The following is a 27,536-nucleotide window of genomic DNA, read 5'->3' as shown; positions in this document are numbered from 1 at the left end:
ATGTGAAAAAACTCCCCTGGCTGATACGAGCATCTCCAGCACGCCGGGGAATGTGTTGGCGACATCTGGTGTATTCTATGTTGTGTGTAGTGCGCTCTGTGTATAATTTTATACTGAACAAGTTTGTTCCTGGCCGAGACCAGTGGAGAGAACGGGAACACCCAAATTTCCCTCCAATCATCGGCGTCTAGTTCCGGTATGTCCCCCACCCACTTCCTGCGTAGGGAGGACAGTTCGGGCATGGCAGCAACCAACAAGGACCCATAAATCTGAGAAGTGGGTTTCTCCAAATCCTTCACCCGAAGGGTGGACTCGAGCTCCGAGTATTCCATTATGACTGGTTGACCTAAGAACTGACATCTATGAGCATGGGCGATCTGGAGATACCTGAAATGAGCCCGTGCAGGCACGTTAAACTTTGTACACAATACATGAAAGGGAGCAAGTTCCCCATTGGTGATAACATGCTCCAGAGTCAGTATTTTGTATCTGGCCCAGGCCTGAGGATCCGGGATAGTGGTGAACTGTGGTAGGTTAGGATTCAGCCACAGGGGGGTGTGAGGAGACCAGGTGTTCGGCGGGGATGCTCTCAGCGCCCCCCCACCCTCCATGCCCTCATAGAGGTGCGCATGGAAGGGGTGAGGCAATGAGGTGTTTTTGGCCCCCTGAATATCAACCCTTTCAAGGCCTCCAGAGACCCCACTATAGCTGCCTCCAACACCGTAGCAGAATTGGTCAGATATGGCAGCAACCACCAGTGGACAGTTACAAGCTGAGTAGCCAAGAAGTATTTGTGGCAGTCCGGGAGAGCCAAGCCCCCACTGTCCACAGGCCTGGTCAGAGTGGTATACTTGAATCTAGGCGTTCCAGATCCCCAAATAAATGAAAGGAAGAGTTGTTTAAGAGAATTAAAGAGTTTTATTTAGCCATTGTGGGGAATTCCTAAATATGTACGTTAGTTTGGGGAGGACTTTCATTTTTAGAAGGTTAATGCGCCCCATGAGGGAGAGGGGAAGATTACCCCATGCCCTTAGTTTGGATTTAATCCCTATCAGGACAGGTTCAAGATTAAGCCGGACAAAATCCCTGCTCTCCCTTGAAATAATGATACCTAGATAGGTGAACCTATCCACCCATTGAAGCGGGGTAGAGGGGGACGAGGAGGACCTGGCCCCCTCATCCACTGGGAAAAGCTGAGACTTATGCCAGTTCACCCTTAACCCGGTGAAGGCGGAAAAATCATCCATAATTCCGAGTGCTCCCCGCAAAGAGTCACCAGCATCGTTTAAAAAAAGCAGTAAATCATCTGCATAGAGAGCCACTCTCTCCTCCAGCCAGCCCACCCGAAGTCCACGGATGTCGGCCGAGCATCTGAGGGCCTCCGCAATAGGTTCCATTGCCAGGGAGAACAAGGATGGGGAGAGAGGGCATCCCTACCTGGTGCCCCTCCGCAGGGGGAACTGAGGAGACAAGGATCCATTCAGTTTAATGCATGCTAGGGGACCGATGTACAATGTGCGCAACCAGGCAATAAACTTCAGTGGAAAACCCATTCTTCTGAGCACCTCCCATAGATACACCCACTCTACCGTGTCAAATGCCTTCTCCATATCAAGGGTGGCAATAGTCCTAGTGCCTTGATTAGTATGGGGGACATGGATATTAGAAAATAGTCTACGGATGTTGATGTCTGTGGATCTACCCGGCATAAAGCCAGTTTGGTCAGGGTCAATCAGAGATTTAATCACCTTATTGAGTCTAGTGGCCAATATTTTGGTTAGTATTTTTAAGTCACAATTTAGGAGTGCTATTGGCCTGTAGGAGGCGCACAACCTGGGGTCCTTATTAGGTTTTGGGATGAGGACAATATGGGCCTCCCTCATAGAGGACGGCAGGGAACCCTGTTGAAGACACTCACGATACAGCTGAGCCAACCTGGGGGCAAGTAGTTCTACGTGGGCTCTATAATACTCAATGGGTAGTCCATCTGGCCCCGGGGTCCTCCCAGCCGGGAAAGACCCGATGGCCATCGTCACCTCCTCCGATGTGATCTCTGAGACAAGGAGTAGTCTCTCTGCATCAGAGAGCCACCCCAATGCTAACGTGTCCAACCTGGCGGTCATAGGAGTGGGATCAAAATCATCGGGGAGCGAGGAAGCATATAGGGAGGTGTAAAACCTGGTGAAGGCAAGTAGAATGTCCTCCGGAGAGGTAACCAACGCCCCATCTGCCGTGAGTATTTCTGAAATAACCGCTAGGGGCCTGTCCTGCCGTGCTAACATCGCTAGTAGCTTACTGTTCTTGTCCCCATGTTCAAAGTACTTCTGTCTACTATGCTGTATACCAAGCCTGGTAGTGTCCGAGACATGGAGATGTAATTCTCGCCGAAGCGATGAAAGGTGTTCAAAGTTAGATACCGTAGCCGAGGCTGAGTAGTGCCTGAGAGCCTCTTCCACCTTGTGCTGAAGGTCAGAGACCTTATCCCCGAGTTCCGCCCTAACCGCCGCCACGGCCGAGATGTACTGACCCCTGCCGTGGGCTTTGGAAGCATCCCATGTTGTCTCCAGGGAGGCTGACCCCGCATTATGCACCCAATAGTCCCGCAAGGAGGGAGAAACCCTATCGTGTACTGTCTCATTGTTGATCCAGTAGGGCTGTAACCTCCAGAGGGCTTTGCTCCTTGTCCTGGAGGTCCCAATGATAAGCTTAAGAGGGTGATGGTCAGATAGGCCAGAGGGAAGATAACTAGCCTCCCGGATACTAGCCAGGAGGGTATAATTGGCAAAAGCCAAATCAATGCGGTAGGACGTTTTAAATGTAGATGAGAAGCAGGAGTACGTTCTTTCTTGGGGATGTAACCACCTCCATACCTCTTGGAATTCTGTTGCCTGGGCCCACACACCAAGATCAGGATTGAAAGCAGATTGTGGGGAGGGTCTATCAAGATCACGTGACAGTGTGGCATTAAAATCACCCATAAACAGGACACTCGCCGGACAATGCGGAGCCAGCCTCTCATACAGTGTATACAGAACGTGTATCTGACTCGGAGGAGGCAGATAGACGTTCACAATGATATACTTCTTATCGAAAATACTCAACACCACCATAGCAAATTTCCCCTGGGGGTCCAAATGGACCTCATGGATTGTACACGGGACTCGTTTACTAATCAATATAGAAACCCCCGAGAGTACGAGGAGTAGGTCGCATGAAGCGCCCTTTGCACCCAGGGTTTTTTCAAAGTCAGAACCTTACTGCCAGTCAAGTGCGTTTTTTTGTAGCAGTACTATGTGGGGGTTATGTAGCTTTAAATATTGGAATAACAGCGACCGTTTATATTTAGAATTAAGCCCCCTGATGTTCCACGATATAACGGTCAGCAACTCAGCATCTGAGGGGGCCATCATGGAACACCAGGGGGAAACCGAAACAGGATGAACCTAACCAACCAAGAAATATAGACTGACCCAAATTGAGCACATACACTCAGCGGCCTATGAGCAGCACAGTACTTATTCATTACTTTAAAACAGAAAAACCCCTCCCCCAAAACATAAAACACCCTACCCAAACATCATGAGAACCAAGCTCAATGGCCCAAACGGTAGGCCAGAGAGCCATATAACCTGATGCAGGGTTTCGTCCCTTAACTAGAAAAAACATAGAGTCTTTAGGTCACTGGGACCCCTGGACGTTGGGCCACTGGGCCGAAGGTGGATACAGACCTTCCAGAGAGAGTCCTTCTCTAGTGCGGGAGGAGAGTCCAAGTGTGGAGGGGGAGAACAGAGGGGTAAACAGGGGGCGCTTCTGAACAAAGGTGAGGTAATTCAGTGGTAGTCATTGGAGCTCCTTAAGCAGGAGTAAACGGTATTTCAGCCAGCAACAGAAGAGAAAAAAAAAATTTTTTTAAAAAGTGTTACTTTATATACTCAGTGAGGGTACAAGGGGGATGCAATAGGGAGGAGAGGACTGGGGGCAGAAAGCAGTCAATGCAGGGAAGCAGCAAAAGATAGTCCTGTTGAAAAGAAGAGGGATACTTAGCAACTGATTGTGGTCGGTCATTCTTCCTCGTGATCGCTTATGTTTAGCGGGCGTCCAGCCAAGCCGCCGCAGCTTCTGGAGTATCGAAGAAGCGAGTGCTGTCACCATCAGTAATCCGTAATCTGCTGGGATACAAAAGACCAAAACGGATTCCTCGTTCTCGAAGCCGGTGTCTCACATCAGTAAAGGATTTGCGTCTTTGCTGCACCTCCTGAGAAAAGTCTGGGAAAAAGAGCAGTTTGGTGTTCTCATACTTGATTTCAGGCATGGTACGAGCCGCCGCCAGGATGCGGTCCCGATCACGATAGTTTAGCAGCCGCAACAGGAAAGGGCGCGGAGGTGCCCCGGGCCTAGGAAGGAGCGGTGGGACCCGGTGGGCTCTTTCCACTACAAAGGTGGGCGGCACGTCCCCTAGATTGAACAAATTGGATAGCAGCTGTTCAGGGAATTCAGCGGGTTTGGAGCCCTCAGCTCTCTCGGGGAGCCCAAGTATACGGATATTGTTACGCCTAAGGCGGTTTTCAGTATCTATTGCCCGTTCCTGGAGTGCCTTCACCTGGAGCTGCAAGGCCTTCACCTCCCTGGAATCCGATCGGACCGTGTCCTCCACCGCGGAAACCCTGTCCTCCACTTCGGCAACGTGTGACCGGAACTTATCCATATCCTGGCGGATGAGCCCGACATCCACAGTCAAGAAGTCGATCTTCGCTGTGAGGGTTTCCTTGCAGGATGTTATGGCTGCTAGGATCTCTGCCCCTGTGGGAGCCCCCACCTCCCCCGAGTCCGCCACTGCCCGCGTACCGGACGCCATCTCAGCCGCCGACCGCCCTGCAGACGAGGCTGCAGTCGGGGAGGCACGGGGAGTTTTGGAGCCGGATTTGGTGTAGCGGGTCTTGGGATGGCCCATCCGAGGTTCCCCTTGGGATGGGGAAAATCTGGAAGGAGTGTATGAGCTGAGAGCCTACGGTCTGTCAGTAGAATTAAACCCATGCCTGGGCTGACACCCTGACACAGGAGCCAATTCTCCCTATTGGGGGGGCAACGGGCAAGTTCTGCTGGAACAGTGGGAGAGGTAGTGGTGAGCCTCTGCACAGGGACAGGACCCCCGGCAAAGGGCAGCCGCTGTGAGGATGAAGGCACAGGGAAAAGGAAGCAGCAACTCTGGGATCCAGCTGGTGGCACAAGGAGAGGGGTGTATTGCTGCCAGGGAGCAGATTGGGACACAGGGAGGGTAGTCTAGTAAGCTGGCACTGTACCTTGAGGTGGGGGAGAAGCCTGATGTAGTAGGCCACAAGATGGTGCCTGTAAACAGCCTGGATAGATCTCCTGGTGTCTCTCAAGGCCCCCGTTCAACTCAGCCTCTTCCAAAAGTGTGGGGGGGGTCCACCGCCTCACCCCCCTGTGGATCGCTGTAAATTGAGCCCGGGGATGTCGGAGGCCAGGTAGGCCTCAAGATGGCGGCAGCTCTCCTCAGTGTGGAACCGGCAGCGGCCCGATCGGATGCAATCGGCTGGCTGCGCTTCACAATATAGGCTGGGCCAGATGCAGCAGGCTCCCGAGAGTCTGTGGGGGGAACCCGGGAGGCCCTCAGGCGGCGGCAGTGGAAGGATGGCCGTGGATTGTTAGGCCGCAAGATGGCGGCGGGAGCGGCCCCGCGAATCTCAGTCGATGGCGTGGGCTCCCTCCTCGTCCTATAACCCCCGGGGGTGACCGATGCCGAGGTGTGTGGAAGCCTCACCTCTCCTCCCTCGGATCGCTGATACCAAGCCCGAGGATGTCCGAGGCAGGTAGGCCCCAAGATGGCGGCCGGAGTACAGCGCTGGCCGCGACCCTGTCAAGGCTGAATCAAACCGGTGAGCACCGCAATTTTCACCGGGGCTGGTGCAGCTGGTGTCCGGTGTCCTGTGGGGAAAGTTTGAGGCCTCCCCGCGCTATGTAGGTGTAGGATGGTTGCTGATTGTATCAGGATCAGCGGAGCTCCTCTGGAACATGTCTAGTTCCTGTTACATCCGGACACTCCCCCCCCCACATCGGACATTTTTGACACATTTTTGGGACCATTGTCATTTATACAGCAATCCCTGCTATACAAATGCAGTGATTCCTGTGTAAATGGCAGTGAAGGGCTTAACCAGTGGGTGGCAGTGTAGGGGTTAAGTGTTCCTAGGGGTGTGTTACTAACTGTGGGGGGCTGGGCTTTCATTTAGTGAACGCTGATCTCTGCTCCAATCACATGGAGCAGAGATCAGCGTCACTTGTTGCTAGGCAGAACGAGGAGATGCTGTTTACAACGGCATCTCTCCGTTGAGATGATCGTGGATATGCCTGCGGCGATTGAGTCCACGGGATCCGCGACTGGACTCACGGGGGTCCCGCTCGCGATGGCAGGGCGTCATTAAAGATTGGATGTACCTGCACGCCAATATGCCTGTCCGTGCCATTCTGCCGACGTACATCGTGCGCTGATCGGGAACTGGTTAAAACACATTTTTTACTTTTTGCTATAATATGCCAACTTAAAAAAAAAAAAAAAAATGTTTACTCAGTTTAGGCCGATGTGTAATTTTCTACATATTTTTGGTAAAAAAAATTGCGATAAGCAGTAATAGGTTATTGATTTATGGAATTATTTTTTTTATTTTTACTAGTAATGCTGCGATTTTTATTGTGACTGACATTGCGGTGGACAGATTGGACACTTTTGACACTATTTTGGGACCAGTGACTTTTATACAGCGATCAGTGCTATAAAAATGCACTGATTACTGTATAAATATCACTGGCAGGGGTTAACACTAGGGGGCAATCAAGGGGTTAAATGTGTTACCTAGGGAGTGATTCTAACTGTGGGGGAGATGGGACTGACTAGGGAGGAGACCGATCCTATATACTAGGAACACACAATCTGTCTCCTCTCCCCTGACAGGATGTGGATCTGTGTATTTACACACACAGATCCACATTCCTGCTCTGTCATGAGCGATTGCGGGTGCCCGGCAGACATCGCAGCAACCGGGTACGTGCATCAGCTCCTCGGTGACGTGTACCGTCAGGAAGCCAAAGATGTCCTATGATAAAGAGCACACTGATGACATCTATCATAGAACCTGGTCCAGGAGGCAGGACTTCGTATGACAGCAGCCGCACTGGGTAAGATCTCCGCTCTGTGTTATCCAGCGGCTTTTCTCTCTAATCCCCATGCACTGAACAGACTGCATTGATGGGCACTGACAAGGCTGAGCTGATGGGGACTGGTGAGGCTGTATTGATGGGCACTGATGAGGCTGCATTGATAGACACTAGTGAGGCTGCATTGATGGGCACTGGTGATGGTGAGCTGATTCGTGGATTAATGGGCCACTTGACTAGACTTGCCCCCAAGGCCGAAGGCTGCCAGCCCTCCCCTGTCTGTATATGGACTTGTATATAGCACAAATAAACACAGCACTGTTGGTCACTTCATCTCTGATTTGGTATCTGTGCCTGAGAAACTGCTCATCCCAGGGAGCTTTGTACCCGTTACCTGTCCCCCAGGTTACACCCCATACAAACTATCAGTTTTTCTTCTGAGTTTTTCCTTCAGGTTTACCAAAACCATGTAGTACAAGGGCCCGCCTGATTGCATATAAATTGAAACTCCTAAGGTTTGACCTCATATTATATGGTTTTGGTGTATGGGGCTTTAGATTTAGAGTGACTGCACTTCCAAGTGTACTTGCAGTGCAAAGTGGATTTGCCTTTGGTAAATAACCCCCATTATCTTTTACAATATTAAAATAAAAAATTGGGCTAACTTTACTGTTTTTTTTTTTTTTTTTTTTTATTCAAAAAAGTGTATTTTATTTTTTCAACCACTTTCTTACTGGGCACTTAAACCCCCCTCCTGCCCAGACCAATTTTCAGCTTTCAGCACTGTCGCACTTTGAATGATCACCTCTGTGGTTTTTATTTTTTGTTAAATTGTTTTAAAAAGGCCGAATTAAAAAAATATATATATTTTTTCATATTTTGTTATAAAATTTTGCAAACAGGTAATTTTTCTCCTTCGTTGATGTATGCTGATGAGGTTGCACTGATGTGCACCAATAAGGTGGCACTGATTGGCATTGATAGGTGGCACTGGTGGGCAGTAAGAAGTGGCACTAATAGGTGGCACTAGTAAGTGGCACTTATAGCTGACAGTGATGGGCACTGATGGGTGGCAGTGATGGACATTGATGGGTTGCAATAATGGGCACTGATCAGCACTGGTAGGTTCCACTGACTGGCAAAACTGGTGGGCATTGATAGGTGGCACTTGTGGGCATTGATAGGTGGCACTGGCAGGTGGCAATGGCAGGTGGTGCTGGCAGGGGGTACTGATTGGCACAGATGAGGCACATGCCTCCTTCCTCTTCGGGACCAATGTCCCTTGCACATAAACCACTGTCGGCATGAGGAGAAAACGACTACAGAGCTTTAGTTTACACATGTGATCAGCTGTCATTAGCTGACAGCTGATCACGTGGTAAGAGGCCGTCATGACTGCCGCCCGGAAATTCAGGTCCACACTGTAGCCATCATTCGGCTATGGCCCGGACATCAAGTGGTTAAAAAGTGCACTTTTAAGACTGCTGCACAAATACGGTGTGATAAAGTATTGCAACAACCACTATTTTATTCTCTAAAGTGTTAGAAAAAAATATATAATGTTTGGGGGTAATTTTCTAGCACAAAAAAAATTATTTTAACTTGTAAACAATGAGTCTGAAAAATAGGGCCGATCCTTACGTGGTTAAGTACTTGCAGTAACTTTCATTCAACCAGGTATGTCAGAGACAGGGCTGGGACAAGGGGTGGGCAGGAGGGGCGGCTGCCCTGGGCATTGTGGTATTACATGAGGTGTGGGGGGCACCACAAGGAAATTGGGGGGGGTGGAGGAAGAGAATTTGAGGGATTTGTGCTAGAAAAGGGTGTGTGTGTGTGTGTGTGTGTGTGTGTGTGTGTGTTGTGCTGAGATAAAAAAATTTGGGGGGTAGGGATAATTGGGGAGTATTTGTGCTAGAGGGGGGATTTGGTGTGGGGGGGGATTTTTGCCAGGAGGGGAGTTATTAGCAGGATTTGTACTGGGAGGATGGGGGAATTTATGCTTAGGGGGAGCATGCAGATTAGTGCTCTATATTCTTTTTGGGGAGAGGAGATTTTTGCTAACACATAATCATACATCTTGGGTGGGGGGAGGGGGGGGTGCAATTTGGCATGTTCATGCTGGTCTTTAGATGACCTTGTCTCAGTGTTCTATCAAGAAATGCCCCCCTCATCAAAAAAATGCCTCCGATAGGCCTGCGCATGTGCAGTAACAAACATCACTCCAGCAGATATGTTGATCAGCTGGTGTGACAGCAACACAGCGCATGTACACATCGTCTGAGGCATTATCCAACATTATGCAAACAGCAGAGGGAGAACATACTTGTCAGATTCTCCCTCGCTGTTGTAGAGGTTTTGCCTGGCTTGAAGGCTGTGTTTTCTGTCTGTTGCACGGTGGGCTCAGTGTGATAAACGGCGTGTTTTGCCTGTGTCTAAGGGCGAGTTAAAACGCACAAAACTCACCCTTCAGGACACCCACAACCCGTCCTGCAATAGCGAGGAAGAATCTGCCAATTACATTCTCCCTTGGTGCTTAGCAGATTGTCGCATACTGCCTCCTATGATCTGCGCATGCATCTTAATGCCGTCACAACACCTGATCGGCAAATCAGCTGTAGTGTGTCGTTCTGTACTGCTCATGCGCAGCCCGGCAGAGGCATTTTATGACGGAGAGCACTATTCCATAGAATACCGGCACTGGTGAGAAGGGCTGAGGTTGTTCTTGGAGTCGAGGTGCAGAACAGAGAACCCAAATTACCAAGTGGATCCTTTGGGGGTAGTATTAAATAAGTTATCCAAATTCGGCTGTAGAAGTGGATGTACACTTTAACCAGTTGCCGACCGCCGCACGCCGATGTACGTCGGTACAATGGCACGGGCAGGCATAAGGACATACATGTACGTCCCTTGCCTCCCGCGGGTCGGGGGCCCGATCGGGCCCCCGCCCGGTGCCTGCGGCGGTCGGTATTCGTACGGGAGCGATCCCGGACGAGGGGACGGCCATTCATTCATGGCCACCCCCTCGCGATCGCTCCCGACGAATAGAAATCCCCGGTGACATCACTTCCTCTCCTGTAATGTAAACACAGGAGAGGAAGTGATGTATTCTCTCCTCCGTGTCGGTATTTTTCGTTCCGACACGGAGGAGAGCGGATCAGTAAGTTGCACCAACACTCACACACACAGTAGAACATGCCAGGCACACTCACACCCCCCCTTTACCCCCCGATCACCCCCCCAATTACCCCTGCCCCCCAGTCACAGTGACACCAATGTCATTTTTTTTTTTTTTGCATTGGTGTCATTTGTGACTGTAATAACTGTTAGGGCAGTTAGAGTTAGCCCCCTTTAGTTCTAATGTACCCCCCTAACCCCCCCAATAAAGGTTTAACCCCGTGATCACCCCCCGTCGCCAGTGTCACTAAGGCTGGGTTCACATTGCAGCGGTTTATGAGAACGAATGTGATTCGCACCGCACTGCAGTGCAAATCACATCCGATCTCTGTGCGATTCGAGTTCAGCCATTCGCCGCACCCGCCGCACCCGCCACACCCGCCGCACCCGCCGCAAATTCGCACGGGACCCTTTTTTTGGCCCGCAGCAGAATCGGATCGCATGGGTGTTCACACCATGCGATCCGAGTTTGCAGATCGCACTGCGATATGCGAACTGATCTGGGGGTGTCAGTAACATTTCACTGACACTCCCAGCAGTTCGCATAGGGCAGTGTGAACTGCCGCCGGGAGGCATGCGATGCGGGAACCCGCCGCGGATTCGCGGCGTTTCCGCATCGCTCCAGTGTGAACCCAGCCTAATAAGCGATCATTTTTCTGATCGCCGTATTAGTGTCACAGGTGACGCTAGTTAGGCAGGTAGGTATTTAGGTTCGCCGCAGCTTTTTATAGCGCCAGGGACCCCCATATACTACCGCATAAAGCCCCCTGATTGCCCCCTAGTTAACCCTTTCACCAGTGATCACCATATAACTGTTACAGGTGACGCTGGTTGGTTAGTTATTTTTTTATAGTTTCAGGGCACCCGCCATTTATTACCTAATAAAGGTTTAACCCCCTGATCACCCGGCGGGTGTCATTTGTGACTAATAACTGTTAGGGCAGTTAGGGTTAGCCCCCTTTAGTTCTAAGGTACCCCCCTAACCCCCCCAATAAAGGTTTAACCCCGTGATCACCCCCCGTCGCCAGTGTCACTAAGGCTGGGTTCACATTGCAGCGGTTTATGAGAACGGATGTGATTCGCACCGCACTGCAGTGCAAATCACATCCGATCTCTGTGCGATTCGAGTTCAGCCATTCGCCGCACCCGCCGCACCCGCCGCACCCGCCGCAAATTCGCACGGGACCCTTTTTTTGGCCCGCAGCAGAATCGGATCGCATGGGTGTTCACACCATGCGATCCGAGTTTGCAGATCGCACTGCGATATGCGAACTGATCTGGGGGTGTCAGTAACATTTCACTGACACTCCCAGCAGTTCGCATAGGGCAGTGTGAACTGCCGCCGGGAGGCATGCGATGCGGGAACCCGCCGCGCATTCGTGGCGTTCCCGCATCGCTCCAGTGTGAACCCAGCCTAATAAGCGATCGTTTTTCTGATCGCTGTATTAGTGTCACAGGTGACGCTAGTTAGGCAGGTAGGTATTTAGGTTCGCTGCAGCTTTTTATAGCGCCAGGGACCCCCATATACTACCGCATAAAGCCCCCTAATTGCCCCCTAGTTAACCCTTTCACCAGTGATCACCATATAACTGTTACAGGTGACGCTGGTTGGTTAGTTATTTTTTTATAGTTTCAGGGCACCCGCCATTTATTACCTAGTCTCACTAGTGTACCCCTAAATTTAGGGGTGTCTACTTTCCAAAATGGGGTCATTTGGGGGGGGTTTGTGCCATCTTGGCATTTTATGGCCTTCAAAACTGTAACGCCCTTAGAAAGCCTGAAGGCGGTGCTTGGTTTTCGGGGCCCCGTACGCGGCTAGGCTCCCAAAAAGTCCCACATATGTGGTATCCCCATACTCAGGAGAAGCAGCAGAATTTATTTTGGGGTGTCATTTCACATATGCCCATGGCATGCGTGAGCAATATATCATTTAGTGACAACTTTGTGGGAAAAAAAAAAAAAAAAAAAAAAGTTTGTAATTTTCCCGCAACTTGTGGCAAAATATAAAATATTCCATGGACTCAACATGCCTCTCAGCAAATAGCTTGGGGTGTCTACTTTCTAAAATGGGGTCATTTGTGGGGGTTTTGTGCCATCTTGGCATTTTATGGCCTTCAAAACTGTAATAGGTAGTGAGGAGTGAAATCAAAAAATTACGCCCTTAGAAAGCCTGAAGGCGGTGCTTGGTTTTCGGGGCCCCGTACGCGGCTAGGCTCCCAAAAAGTCCCACATATGTGGTATCCCCGTACTCAGGAGAAGCAGCAGAATTTATTTTGGGGTGTCATTTCACATATGCCCATGGCATGCATGAGCAATATATCATTTAGTGACAACTTTGTTAAAAAAAAAAAAAAAAAAAAAAAGTTTGTAATTTTCCCGCAACTTGTGGCAAAATATAAAATATTCCATGAACTCAACATGCCTCTCAGCAAATAGCTTGGGGTGTCTACTTTCTAAAATGGGGTCATTTGTGGGGGTTTTGTGCCATCTTGGCATTTTATGGCCTTCAAAACTGTAATAGGTAGTGAGAAGTGAACTCAAAAATTTACGCCCTTAGAAAGCCTGAAGGCGGTGCTTGGTTTTCGGGGCCCCGTACGCGGCTAGGCTCCCAAAAAGTCCCACATATGTGGTATCCCCATACTCAGGAGAAGCAGCAGAATTTATTTTGGGGTGTCATTTCACATACGCCCATAGCATGTGTGAGCAATATATCATTTAGTGACAACTTTGTGTAAAAAAAAAAAAAAATTTTTTTTTTTGTCATTATTCAATCGCTTGAGGCAAAAAAATAAAATATTCAATGGGCTCAACATGCCTCTTATCAATTTCCTTAGGGGGTCTACTTTCCAAAATGGGGTCATTTGGGGGGGTTTTGTACTGCCCTGCCATTTTAGCACCTCAAGAAATGAGATAGGCAGTCGTAAACTAAAAGCTGCGTAAATTCCAGAAAACGTACCTTAGTTTGTAGATGTGACAACTTTTGCGCAAACCAATAAATATACAATTATTGACTTTTTTTTTACCAAAGACATGTGGCTGAATACATTTTGGCCTAAATGTATGACTAAAATTGAGTTTATTGGATTTTTCTAATAACAAAAAGTAGAAAATATCATTTTTTTTCAAAATTTGCGGTCTTTTTACGTTTATATCGCAAAAAATAAAAATCGCAGAGGCAATCAAATACCATCAAAAGAAAGCTCTATTTGTGGGAAGAAAAGGACGCAAATTTTGTTTGGGTACAACATTGCATGACCGCGCAATTACCAGTTAAAGCAGCGCAGTGCCAAAGTGTAAAAAGACCTCTGGTCATTTACCAGCAAAATGGTCCGGTCTGAAAGTGGTTAAACATGTTCTGCTGCTGACAGGGCCATGATAAATCCTGGTGCTGCCTTGTGCTGGGGCGCTCTTATTTAGCAGGCCTCATGTAGATGAGACTCTCCAACAGGATCAGAGATACTTGGCAACTATGCTACTCTATGACCCCCTTACACACTGGGGCCGTGGGCACTTCAGTGCTGAAGTGCTCTTAGTTTTAGCGACGCTTTACCGCTGTTTAAGGGACGCTTCTGTGCCGCTTTTAGGCCGCTAGCGTGGCACTTTTAAACCCCTAAAAGGGGTTAAAAACAATTTTAAAACGCTGCCCATTCATTCCAATAGTCAGAGGCGTTTTGTGAGTGCTGTTTAAAGCACTCCCAACTTGCCTCAAAGATGCTGCTTGCGGGCTTTTTTTTTCCCTTTCCACAAGCGCACAGCCCCAGTGTGAAAAGTGACACTGGCATGAATGTTTTCAGGCTCTTGGCAGAAGCTTTTTCCAGTGTGAAAGGGGTCTAAACCTAGGCTGCGTTTATGCCTGCCAATGGGCAAGTCTCTGTAGGCCTGAGCCCAGAGGAAATGCTTGCCACCATCAATTCCAGAAGGTGAGCTGCACTGCAACAGCAAAAATGAGGTAAATACTGTGGCAAAAGCCACTCTTTTTTTTTTCTTTCGTTTAACACAGTGGTCATCAGCCCGGTCCTCAGGGTCCACTAACAGGCCAGGTTTGCAGGATAACTGAAATACATCACAGGTGATATAATTTGGTGCTCAGTGATTGCAGTATTCTAATCTGCATCTCCCCAAGGTAATACATAAAACCTGGCCTGTTAGTGGGCCCTGAGGACAGGGTTGATGACCACTGGTTTAACAGGTGCAAGACATGCAAATAAAAAGCAAACAAAAAAAACCCATCAAGTTCTGGTTTAAATATGGAATATTAAAAGCAAAAGAAAAAGTCAGAGTGGGTGATTTCTCTAGTGAAAATGCATTTGCACACGCTTCCCCACACAGATATGGAGATCTAAAAAGGGGGAGGAGTTTCTTAGATGGGCAGTAGCTAAACCGTGGCTACTGAGAAATAAGAGAAACCAGACAGATCTGTGAGAGGCTGTTATAAACAGTTTGGAAATGGAAAGATTTGTAAGATAAGGCTTGAAGGCTTCGGGTCTCTCACAAGGCAGAATTGAGGAAGTTGGGACTTCATAGTCTGACGCCCACGGAGACAACCAGAACAGCCGGTGACAAAATCTGACCGAACCGTGTGACTATTTACCGGTATCCAGCTTTGGAGAGCCACACTGGACGGATATACAGCTGATGCATTATGTAACAAAGACACAAGGTACAGTAATGGCATTATGACTGCAAGAGATTGTGCTACAGGCCTGTTGTGGCAAGATGTAACGCTCTCATGATTCTACGGTGCTGCGTGAGAGAATCCTTTCTGTTGATCTTGAATGATGTATTCAATACATTTAGTTGTCTGCGGATCAGTAAGGTGTATTTTGCACACGCAAGATGATGTATCTGTGAGGCTTTATCCAAAATATGTTAATCGTTGTGTTTCTAATATGAATTGCTCCATCCTATTGCAGCAGCCCGCTGCAATAATTCCTAGCGCTAATACAACACTGCTAACACGTTTTATTTTTTCATGACATTGATTTCAGTGGTACATTTTGAAATCACCTCCCGTATAGTGCTTCGTGTTCATGACGTGTTAATAATAATGCAGCGCAAGATAAACACATTTTCTAAATATAATGCATATTGATTATATCCCTTAGCATGTAAATTCACTGTGCGTAGCCACCACCCTATATACACACTGTGAGCATGTACAGTAGTGTTGTTGCGCACACTCCTAACTGAAACACAATAGGCTGTTATTGATAAACCATAATTGAGGCAGTTTTTTGGTGATTGTGTATTTAACCTGTTCCAAAGTAGCAGAAGATATTTTGGGGACTAGTAGCTCAATAACTGGGCATTATTAAAAATGTTCATACTAGTAGCTGGATTTATTATAGTAATATGTATTTAAATTTCAGGGACGGCCATTAGGGGCCATCTCCCTATCCTCGCTACCTCCTCCTATCTATATGCATAATGGATAGATTAATTCATATGAATCTAACCGTGGCCGCCCCCATTCATGTGTCCGGCCCATTTCGGTTCACCCGCATATGAATTGCAACAGCCAGGGTTTTTTTATTTTTTTTATTTTATTTGAACCACTGAGGCCTCAAAATAGGGTGAACTTGGGACACAGAGCTTTGCGTATGGAGCCCACCCAGGTGTGTTGAAACAGCGAATGAAAATTTACTTTTGCAACACTGATCCTCCCAGGGCAATCGGGAAGCAGGTATAAAACCTGTTTCCTGATTGGCCAAAACATCTGGCGATCCTATTGGATGCCTAGCGCTGGATGGAGCAGAGGAGACATCGCGGAAGCTCCTCCAGGAGAGGACAGCGGAGCAGTTTTCCCCAAGCCCACCACACTCACTGCCTGCATCCAAGGTAAGGACAGCGGGTAGTGGTGGGAGTGTGTTAGTGGCCAGGGGTGGGGGTAGTGCCGTTCCACCAGCAGCCCGGGGTTTGTTTGTCGCCCCCCCCCCCCCAAAAAAACTCCAGCCGCCACTGGTATATAGGTTATATCTGATATAATATATTTAAAACAGTATTAAACCCAGAAGCAAACATTTATTATATGGTAGCTTACCAAATCATAGATGTGATGGCTGAATTAGTTTGCTTTTTTAGGCTTTCTTTCATTTGGTGATCCAGCCAGTAAGTCTGTGTGTGTGTGTGTGTGTGTGTTTTTTTTTTTTTTTTTTTTTTTTTAAGAACAAGCTCTCCTCCAGATGTATCAGTTTAGAAAAAGAAAAAAAAAATGTTTGCTGTATCTCATTATAAAGTGTGATCTGGAGTTTGGCTTCAATTTGTTAGATGTACTAACAGATGAAAATACACTAACGTTTCTCTCCCCCCAGACTGACAATGATGCTGTCTCTTGTGTCCCCTGTGCTCTTTTATCCAGCTTGTAGGCACTCCAATACAGGAGGTGTTTTGTTAGCCAAAAACAGAGCGGGGAAAAGAGTGTAAAAAAAAAAAAAAAAAAGAGGAAAACTAATGCACATCTAATGTACCCAAGGCAGGCTGCAATATATAATTTTTGATTTTGGGTTTCATATACATTATTAGCAGCTCACATGAGGTTCTGCTTTACAGTTCAAAGCAAAGTAGATATTAATCACATAAGCTCCGGACCATTTTGCTGGCCAGACTAGAGCACTTTTTGCGATTTGGCACTGCGTCGCTTTAACTGACAATTGCACGGTCGTGCGACGTGGCTCCCAAACAAAATTGATGTCCTTTTTTCCCACAAATAGAGCTGTCTTTTGGTGGTATTTGATCATCTCTGCGTCTTATTTTTTGCGCTATAAACAAAAAAAAGAGCGTAAATTTTGAAAAAAGCGCATTATTTTTTACATTTTGGTATAATAAATATCCCCCAAAAATATATAAAACATTTTTTTCCTCAGTTTAAGCTGATACATATTCTTCTACATATTTTTGGTAAACAAAAAAATAAAAAAATTGCAATAAGCATTCATTGCTTGGTTAGCGCAAACGTTATAGCGTTTACAAAATAGGGGATAATTTTATGGCTTTTTTTTTATTTTTTTTTATCATGACTGCAACATTATGGTGGACACATCTGACATTTTTGGGACCATTGTCATTTATACAGCAGTCAGTGCTATACAAATGCAATGATTCCTGTATAAATGACACTGACAGTGAAGGAGTTTACCACTAGGGGGCAGTGTAGGGGTTAAGTATGTCCTGGGGAGTGATCCTAACTGGGGGGGGGGGGGGGGTGTGGTGATGTGTGACACATCACTGATCTCTGCTCCCGATCGCAGGGAGCAGAGATCAGTGACACTGTCACTAGGCAGAACGGGGAGATACTTGTTTACATTAGCATCTCCCCATTCTTCCTCTCCGTGAGACGATCGTGGGTATCCCCATGGACATCGAGTCTGTGGGACCCACAACCCGACTCGCGGAGCTTGCCGCCTCTTAAATGGCAACGTACAGGTATGTTAGTTTGCCTGTACGAGCCCTTCTGCTGACGTATATTGGCGTGAAGTGGTCGGCAAGCAGTTAAAGATTCACATGGATGCTATGTTCATGAATAAATCATTACAGCTGAACTCCATGAAGCTATGAAAACATACTTCAAGGGTTAAATGCTCACATTGGCCAGTAAAAAGCATTTTTGCTTACCTTATTCCTAGTTCCCCTGTACAGCCATATTCTCTTTGACGCTCTGGCTTGTAGGTGGACCCTCAGCATCCTCACTTACTCATGGTCCTGCATGAACATGATGGCATCACAGCTGTGACCACCAGCTGGAGAGTGGAATAGAAGAGGCTGCAGGCAGTGCAGGGATAAGATTATCCAGTGCTGAGTGTGAAGATGGAAAACTTTTTTAAGGCTAACGTCGCACTGAGGCGTTTTTCAGGCGTTTTTGGACTACAAATAGCGACTGAAAAATGCCTCCCCAGTGTGAAAGCCCGAGTGCTTTCACACTGAAGTAGTGCGCTTGCTGGACTGGAAAAAAAGTCCGGCAAGCAGCATTTTTGGAGTGTTGCGGGAGTGGGAATACACTGCTCCTAAAACACCCCTGCCATTGAAATCAATGGCCAGTGCTGCCGAAGCAGCCGCAAAGCGCTTCGGCAGCTGCGCTTTTAACCGCTTTTCGGCCGCTAGCGTGGGTTAAAAGCACACAGCTAGCAACCGAAAAAAATATGCCACTAAAACGACTGTAAAGCGTCGCTAAAAATAGCAGTGCTTTATCGCTGACGCCCCCCCGTCCCAGTATGAAAGTGCCCTAAGACTAGGGCTGCAACTAACGATTATTTTCATAATCGATTAGTTGCCCGATTATTGTTTCGGTTAATAACCTTAAAATAAAAATGGTCATTTTTGTGACTCAGCTGAGGGGGCGTGTCCGGATGTGAAACAGGGAGGATGCGCCGTTCCAGAGCTCCGAGACTCCTGCATCTAATCCTCTGCCATCCTCCCTGTTGGATGCCCCAGCGAGCCAGTAAGGTTGCCCTGCCTGCCTCAGGACATTTGTAGCCCCGGATGAGGCCGGTATTGCGGAACTCGGCGGCCTGCATGAGCCTGTAACCATCTGCGGCCTACACGGCGCGGCCTGCCACCATCTTGAGGCCTGTGAAGCCTCCGGGACAGACGTGGCATCTGGAGGAGGCTGCCAGCGGGAAAGCCTGAATCGCACCATCCGCGATCGGCCGCACACCTCCGCGAATCGCCGCCTTCTTGCGGCCTGCGGTGCCACCATATCTGTCAGGAGGGGAGGTGAGTGCTGAATCTGTGGCAGAACACCAGCCCCATCAGGCAGTGGCTGGGGTGGGTGAGGAGTTGGCCAGCTACAGGTCCCTGTCAACCCTGTCTGCTATTGTGCTTCTCTGCTGCTGTGGACTCTTAAAGGGGAACACTCACTGCTCTGAATTTCACCCTGAACACTATCGATCTGCTTTCTCATGCCCTCAAAAAGCAAATCTGCGTGGTGGGTGACCATCAGGAGAGGATCCCTCTAGTTGCTGAGCCTCCCGAACCGGAGCCGCCTCCCGGTCACCAGAACAGACTTCCTTTGGCCTGGTGAGTCCCCTGAACGGTTACACTTAGCCTCCCCAGCTGCTTTCTCCCCACCGGGGTTGTGCTGTCTCCCTGGGCTGTGAGGAGGCCGAAGCTAGAGAAACTGATAACTGCTCCTGAACTTAAGCCACATTCTAGCCTGCTGTAGCTCTTTTTCTCAGGAAAGGCCCTGGCTCCGGCCTACCCTGGATGACGTCGGCCATCTTGCTACACCCAGCACCCAAGAAGCTCTTCTTCCCGCCGATCGCGGATGAAGAATGTAATTAATTGACCTTAGAACCAGGATGGCTGCAAGCTAATAGCGCTTCTCCACCACCGACCACACCGGCTGTGATATCGCCGCTCCTGCACATTAATCTGGGCTCGCTATATCCAGACATCGAGGCTGACAATATGGGGCGCAAATCAGGCACAGTGTGGAGCACCACGGGGAGACAGGCTGTGTGTGCGAGCCTTGCGGCCTTTCCACCGGACGACCCGCTGGACTCACAGGCCTCAGACATGGACTTCACCCCTCCGCTGATTACTGGTGACCCCGAAGCCTGCTCAGATGCAGAAAGCATACCAGGAGTCCAGCAACCCTATATAGCGCCTTCATTGTGGGACGCCAACCTGCTGTCTCGCTTTAAAACTATTGAGGACTTAACCTCCACTGCCACGACCCTATTCCAGGAATTGGTCCCAGGCATCCCCATTGATCGCATGGAGTTTGACCGGATCCATCGGGCCCTGGGACCGAGGAAGGAGGGGGGGGGGCCCCTAGGGACATTATCATCAAGTTCACGTACTACCGCACTAAGTGAACGCTCCTTAAAGCAGTACGGGACAAGCCTGATCTCCATTTCCAAGGTCACAAGTACCAGCTCTTCACTGATCTGGCCCCCACCACAGTGCAAAAGAGGCGACAACTAAAACCATAAACTTCAGCTCTGGTGGAACGCCACATCAAATACACATGGGGCTTTCCTTTTCGCCTCGCTTTCACCTACCAAGGCCGGGGCTACACTGCACGCACTGTGGAGGAAGCCCAGGCGACTTTTGAAGCACTAAATTTGCTCCCCCCCCCCCCCCCCCCCCCGCCCCCCCTTCGGATGACCCCGACCTCCATGAGAGGGCTTCAGGTCCTGGGCCCTCTTCTAGGCACTTGGGCCGTGTGTGGGAACCAGTCAGATCCGGGATGACGACCGCACGGGTGAGCCCGTCCATGATCCTTTGCTTTTTGCTCGGTTGCCTTCCCCAGGCCTTTGAAGTACTTTTTGTCTTTCTGGTGCTGGATTTTTGTCTTATACCAGATGATGTGACCATGCTCTCTTTGCCCATACCCCCCCCCCCCTCCTTGTTTTTATTTTACAAATTTATGGTTACTTTTTGTTTTTACTTAATCTAAAGGCCTTATGCGCCTTCATCTTAGACTTTAGGCTTCTGTCGGTGATCCAGCCCTACTAAGGCCTCATGCACACGAGACGCAGATGAAACCTCTGTTAAAAAAAAGCCGAAACGCGCGTTTTGCCGCGTTTGCATGCCGCGTTTAGACGCGTTTGCGTTTAAACGCGTTTATAAAGATAACATCATGTAGACCCTCCCCAAGCTCTCAAAGCATTTTTTTAACTATTTCTGCTATTTTGATCAGAGTGAGCAGCATAGAGAGCAGTTGTACACTTGCATTTGCCGTGTCACTTGCCACGGCACCTGCCACAAGTTGTGGATTGTCCACTTGCCACGTCACTTGCCACAAGTTGGGGATTGTCCACTTGCCACATCACCTGCCACGTCACTTGCCACGAGATGTGGATTGTCCACTTTCCACGTCATCTGCCATGCCACCTGCCACAAGCTGTGGATTGTCCACTTGCCACGTCACCAGCCACATCACCTGCCACAAGTTGTGGATTGTCCACTTGCCACATCACCTGCCACGTCACTTGCCACATCACCTGCCACAAGTTGTGGATTGTCTACTTGCCACATCACCTGCCACGTCACCTGCCACAAGTTGTGGATTGGTCACCTGCCACGTCACCTGCCACAAGTTGTGGATTGTCCACTTGCCACGTCACTTGCCACAAGTTGTGGATTGTCCACTTGCCACGTCACCTGCCACAAGTTGTGGATTGTCCACTTGCCACGTCACCAGCCACATCACCTGCCACAAGTTGTGGATTGTCCACTTGCCACGTGACTTGCCACATCACCTGCCACGTCACTTGCCACATCACCTGCCACAAGTTGTGGATTGTCTACTTGCCACATCACCTGCCACGTCACCTGCCACAAGTTGTGGATTGTTCACCTGCCACGTCACCTGCCACGTCACCTGCCACAAGTTGTGGATTGTCCACTTGCCACGTCACTTGCCACAAGCTGTGGATTGTCCACTTGCCACGTCACTTGCCACGTCACCTGCCACAAGTTGTGGATTGTCCACTTGCCACATCACTTGCCACAAGCTGTGGATTGTCCACTTGCCACGTCACCTGCCACGTCACCTGCCACGTCACTTGCCACGTCACCTGCCACACGTTTTGGATTGTCCACTTGCCACGTCACTTGCCACGAGATGTGGATTGTCCACTTTCCACGTCATATGCCATGCCACCTGCCACAAGCTGTGGATTGTCCACTTGCCACGTCACCAGCCACATCACTTGCCACAAGTTGTGGATTGTCCACTTGCCGCGTCACCTGCCACATCACCTGCCACGTCACCTGCCACAAGTTGTGGATTGTCAGCTGCCACGTCACCTGCCACGTCACTTGCCACGTCAGCTGCCACGTCACTTGCCACAAGTTGTGGATTGTCCACTTGCCACGTCACTTGCCACGTCACTTGCCACAAGATGTGGATTGTCCACTTTCCACGTCACCTGCCATGCCATCTGCCACAAGTTGTGGATTGTCCACTTACCACGTCACCAGCCACATCACCTGCCACAAGTTGTGGATTGTCCACTTGCCACACCACTTTCCACGTCACCTGCCACAAGATGTGGATTGTCCACTTGCCACGTCTCTTGCCACGTCCCCTGCCACAAGTGGATTGTCCACTTGCCACATCACTTGCCACATCACCTGCCACAAGTTGTGGATTGTCCACTTGCCACGTCACTTGCCACATTACCTGCCACAAGTGGATTGTCCACTTGCCACGTCCCCTGCCACAAGTGGATTGTCCACTTGCCACGTCACTTGCCACGTCACCTGCCACAAGTTATGGATTGTCCACTTGCCACGTCACATGCCAGTCACCTGCCACAAGTTGTTGATTTTCCACTTGCCACGTCACCTGCCAAGTCACTTGCCGCGTCACCTGCCAGGTCACTTGCCACGTCACCTGCCACAAGTTGTGGATTGTCCACTTTCCACGTCACTTGCCACTTCACCTGCCACGTCACTTGCCACAAGTTGTGGATTGTCCACTTGCCACATCACTTGCCACCTGCCATGTCACTTGCCACAAGTTGTGGATTGTCCACTTGCCACGTCACTTGCCACAAGTTGTGGATTGTCCACTTGCAATTGCAATTGTTTAAAATATTTTCTAATGGTTTTTCATCATTTGCAATCATTTTTGAGATTTTTAATGTAAAAAAAAAGGTCACCTTTAAAAACGCATATAAACGCAAACGCGGGTGTCGCGTTTAGCCGCGTTTTGCGTCTGAAACGCAGAAATTTTTGTTTCTGAACGCATTTTTTTTGCTTCTGGAAAAACGAGATTAAACGCAACTGCATATAAACGGAAAAAAACGACTGTGTGCATGGACACATAGGATAACATTGAATGAGTTCAGGTGCAGTTGAAAAAACTGTCCAACTGCATCTGAACGCGCGTTTAACTGCGTCTCGTGTGCATGAGGCCTAAGACTGCCTAGTTTTGCCAAGCCCCTCCGCTAATCTGGGGGCCTTCTCTCAGGACAATTTTTTTTTCTTCTTTTTTAAAAATAGTAAAATAGGACCATACCCCTGGTGGGATAGGGACAGTCTGGGGGGCCAGTTCCAGGGATTACTGTGTATAATCTTCTGTGTATTCTGGTTGTTTTCTGGACCCTGAGAACTATACAGGGCTCTAATCTTTCCTTGTTTAAAAAAAAAAAAAAAAAACCTTCCTTCCCTCCTCACCCATGCCCCCTCCCCACACCCTGCTCCCCTCTTCCCCCCCCCCTCCTCTTAACTCCCTCCCCTTGCCTATATATATATTATAAAAAATTCTCCCCAATCCCTCCACTTCCTTCATATCCTCCCTCCCTTGCTCGGGTCAAGCCATGGTTTATTTCAGGTCTACCCCCCCCCCCCCCTTAAGGGGGTGGATCATGATCCGTGCTGGTGGCTCCCCGCTGGACTGTGGCCCTAGGCCTTACGGGGTCCCCTTTCTTTTTGTTGGACCCCCGGGGGCCTAGCGGCGCTCCAGCGTGGGGGTTGTGTTCTCTCCTCGGGCGCTCCCTGTGGGGCGCCGCCGGGTGGGGAGAACCTCTAGCCCCATTGTCAGTTCCTATTCACTGATACCCGGTAGCGGTACTACGCCCATCGCTTAGCTCGTCTCGCCTGTTTTTTGTTCTAGTTTTAATAGCCCTGTGCAGGGGCGGTAATAAGGTAGTATTATTGCTGTTAATGCTGTTTGTTTGCTAGCCTTGTGGTTGGTGGTAGAGCCACCTCCTTTAGTGTCCTGTAGCAGGATGCCATGCCCACCAATTGTTGTTGTGTTTTACTTGTCTACTCCTGTCTTCTTTTCTCTCTCTTTCTCTTCTCCTCTGTGTTCTCCTCCCTCCCACTCCCCTACTTGGGCTCGGATTGCCTCGCCATGCGATCAGGGTAAGTAATTACCTTGTTGGCCGTGCTATAATTATATGAACCTTCCTTTACCCCCCCAGATGGCTCAGAATGTGTTGAAAATATTCTCGCAGAACATCCATGGGTTCAATTCCTCCATTAAGAGGTCGAAGGTCTTCCGTCATTTAAAATCTCAATCTATTGATGTGGTGTGTCTGCAGGAAACCAGGTTCTCCCTATCCTCACCCCCCCCCCCAAATATTTGTCCTCCCATTATCCAGTGTTTTTTACGGCCTCCGCTTCTGAGAAGCAAAGAGGGGTGCTGATGGCCTTTAGGCGTAACCTCCAATTTACCTGTTCTAAGGAAATGGCGGACCCTACGGGTAGATATTTGATCTTGCAGGGCACCCTGTGGGACCAGGAGGTCACTTTGGTTGCATGCTATGCTCCTAATTCATTTCAGCAGAGTTTTTTTTTTTTTTTTTTTTTTTTTTTTTTCCTTTCCCATTTGTTCCAAGTGATCACTAGGCACCAAAAAGGCCTTCTGATTATGATGGGAGACTCCAACTCTGTTTTTAACTCCTCTTTGGACAGGCATAGTCTCAGGGAAATGCCTCCATCTCGTGATGCCTCCCAAGAACAAGTATTGCGTGATCTCTTCCAATCGTATGGTGTGGTGGATGTGTGGCACGAGCAACATCCGTTGTCTCAGGAATTTACCTTTTTTCTCTAACCCCCACCAGAGTTTTTGTAGCATAGACCACATGTTTCTGCAACTTGGCTCCCTGCCGTTGGTACATAAGATCGCTATTGCCACCTCTCCATGGTCAGATCATGATCCCCCTGATCCTTGGAATCTCCTTGGCAGGATTCTCCCGCCTGGCCTACCTCTGGCGGATTAATGAATCCCTCCTGAGTACGCAAGCTACATCCTCCCAGATAGAAACGCATATCCAAACTTATTTCATGGAAAATGTAGACTCAGTCGATTCTCCAGTTGCCTTGTGGGAAGATCGCTTCCCGTACAAAGCGGGCCAGGGAGCAGCGGATACGGGAATTGACCTCCTTGTTAGAAGCGGCAGATGCGACGTGGAAGGCGCGTCCTATGGTAGCCCATAGGCGGACACGTGACAACTTGGCCACTGAGTTGGACTTGCTCGCCTCTGCTCAGGCGGAGAAAGCCCTGCGCTGGTCCAAGTATAAATTTTACAGTTGCTCGAACAAACCTGGTCCTATGTTGGCTAGGAAACTTAATTCAGTGGGACGTCCGGGCAGGCCGGTTCGACTACAGGTGACAGGAGGGGGATTTGCGTCAAACCCATCTAAGGTAGCGGCTGGCTTTGCCTCCTTCCTCTCATCCCTATATAATGGACCGGCTGCCTTCGACCAAGACAAGGCCGAGAGATTCTTCCAATCGATTTGTCTTCGGCGGCACGAGATAATTTGAATGCTCCTATAACTGAAATGGAGGCCGCCCAAGCCCTAAAGTCCCTTAAGCCATCCAAGGCCCCGGGTCCAGACGGCTTTACCGGTCTATACTATAAGACATTTGCATCCCTGCTCACGCCCCATCTCGCGTCTTATTTCAACGCCTGGCGGGAAGGTGCGAGACCCTCGCCAGACTCGCTGAAAGCCCATATCTCTATGATCCCCAAGTCACCCGAGGAAGCCACGGACCCGCATCCTATCGTCCCATCTCCCTGTTGACTGTTGACCTGAAGGTTCTGGGAAAGGTCCTGAGCACGCGAGTCAACAGATGTCTTCAGGCCCTCATTCACAGGGATCAGGTGGGCTTTGTACCCGGTCGCCAGGCGGGGGACAATGTCTGCAAGATGGTCCATCTCCTATACTTCGTCAGCGTAAAATACCAGGACTTTTGCTCTCCCTAGATAGTTATAGTGTTTTGATTCGCTCTCCTGGGACTACCTTTTAGTTTTTGTTCTAACCAAATAGGGATTTGTTCCACACTTTCTGCAATGGATCCAGGCCCTCTATTCCGCACCGTCGGCGTCGGTAAAATATGCGGGCTTCCTTTTCTGACCCTTTCCCGATACTCCGGGGGACTAGACAGGGATGCCCCCTGTCCCCGGCACTGTTTATCCTGGCATTGGAGCCGCTGGCAGCGGCGATCAGGGCCAATAGCGATATCTCGGGAATCCCTTACGCGGGTACTCAATACAAAGTGAACCTCTCTGCGGAGGACGCCCTTTTGACTATATCAAACCTCTTATCTCCCTGCCCAACCTGCAACTAGTATTAGACCGATTTTTCAGCCTTCTCGGGTCTTCAAATTAACCCCTCCAAAACCACAGCGCTGAATGTTAACCTCCCTCTGGAACTGGTGCAGCGACTCCAGGACCATTTTCCTTACCGTTGGGCATCCCACTCGATTGACTATTTAGGTGTCAAATTGACGCCATCTTACTCTTCCCTTTTCTTGGCCAATTATCCCCTGTTGCGAATGGTGTACACCCTTATGCAAGCCTGGCAATTTCCCACACTCTCATGGGTAGGCAGGATCTCAGCGGCAAAGATGACGATCCTTCCCAAAGTCATTTTATTATTTTCAAACTTTGCCTGTCCGGGTACCCACTTTTTTCCTTCGACTCCTGCAGAATAGGATCCTCTAATTTATATGGGCACGCAAACGCCCCAGGGTACCTAGAGCGACCCTTTATACCCATAGGCTCCAGGGGAGGCTTGGGGGTCCCCAATATCTCTAAATACTACACAGCGGCCCAGATCTCCCCATTGACTATGCTTCATGTAACCACGGATGTTCCTCTGTGGGTGCTCCTGGAGGTGCCTGGCTGTGACCCTTGTGCACTTCAGGCACTCCTCTGGCTCCCCAGGAATCTGCGCCCTCCTTCCCTGAGCCCCATGCTGCTACATGGTCTGCAGGTGTGGGACTCGGTTCGCTTTTCCATCTGATGTTCCCCCCTTTCTACCCCTACTCCCCATCACCCATAACCCTCTTTTCCTCCCGGGTCTGGAGGAGCCCCAGGCATTCTGGTGGCCTTCACATGGCTACCCACGAGTCCAAAATTTCCTTTCCTCACACTTATTCCCCCTCCTGGGACAGTATCCGGGAAACACAAGGGGTGCCGGCTAACGAGCATTATCACTTTATCCAATTAAAGCACTGGATTGCAACATTGTGCCGCATGTCCACCTATCCCTTCCAAAAAACTTTTTTTGAACATGCATGTCAACACGCTCCAGGGTCCCCAGGCCTTATTTTGGCCATTTATGCCTCCCTGAATGGTCGCCCGCCATCAGCACCCCTCTCTCTTATATGACTCAATGGGGAAAAGGACCTTCAGGCCCCAGTAGACCTAGAGGACTGGAGCAGGGCCTGGAAAACGATCGCCAAATACTCGTTCAACACAAATACCTTGGAGGCCGCATATAAAGTA

At 49.2% G+C, this 27,536-nt stretch overlaps 1 protein-coding gene across 10 annotated transcripts in view; it reads left to right on the top strand.

Annotated features, from left to right (window-relative positions):
- Positions 1-14,708: 14,708 nt before the first annotated feature.
- Positions 14,709-27,536, top strand: part of SEMA6B (semaphorin 6B) — a 1,482,347-nt gene continuing 1,469,519 nt past the window's right edge. For 7 of the 10 annotated variants that reach the window (XM_077475764.1, XM_077475756.1, XM_077475757.1 and 4 more), the window contains exon 1: positions 14,709-15,007. In XM_077475764.1, coding sequence (XP_077331890.1) covers positions 14,983-15,007 — 25 coding nt within the window. In that variant the 5' untranslated portion in view covers positions 14,709-14,982. Of the gene's footprint in view, positions 15,008-16,080; positions 16,186-27,536 lie in introns of those variants that run through there. The other 3 variants (XM_077475765.1, XM_077475759.1, XM_077475760.1) reach the window with 2 other exon arrangements.

This window comes from Lithobates pipiens, unplaced genomic scaffold, assembly GCF_037356315.1.
Source record: "Lithobates pipiens isolate NorthernLeopardFrog02 unplaced genomic scaffold, aLitPip1_a1.2 Scaffold_13, whole genome shotgun sequence".
Taxonomy (NCBI): Eukaryota; Metazoa; Chordata; class Amphibia; order Anura; family Ranidae; genus Lithobates; species Lithobates pipiens.
The sequence above is the reverse complement of the archived record's forward strand: the minus strand, read 5'-3'. Positions and strand labels throughout refer to the sequence as shown.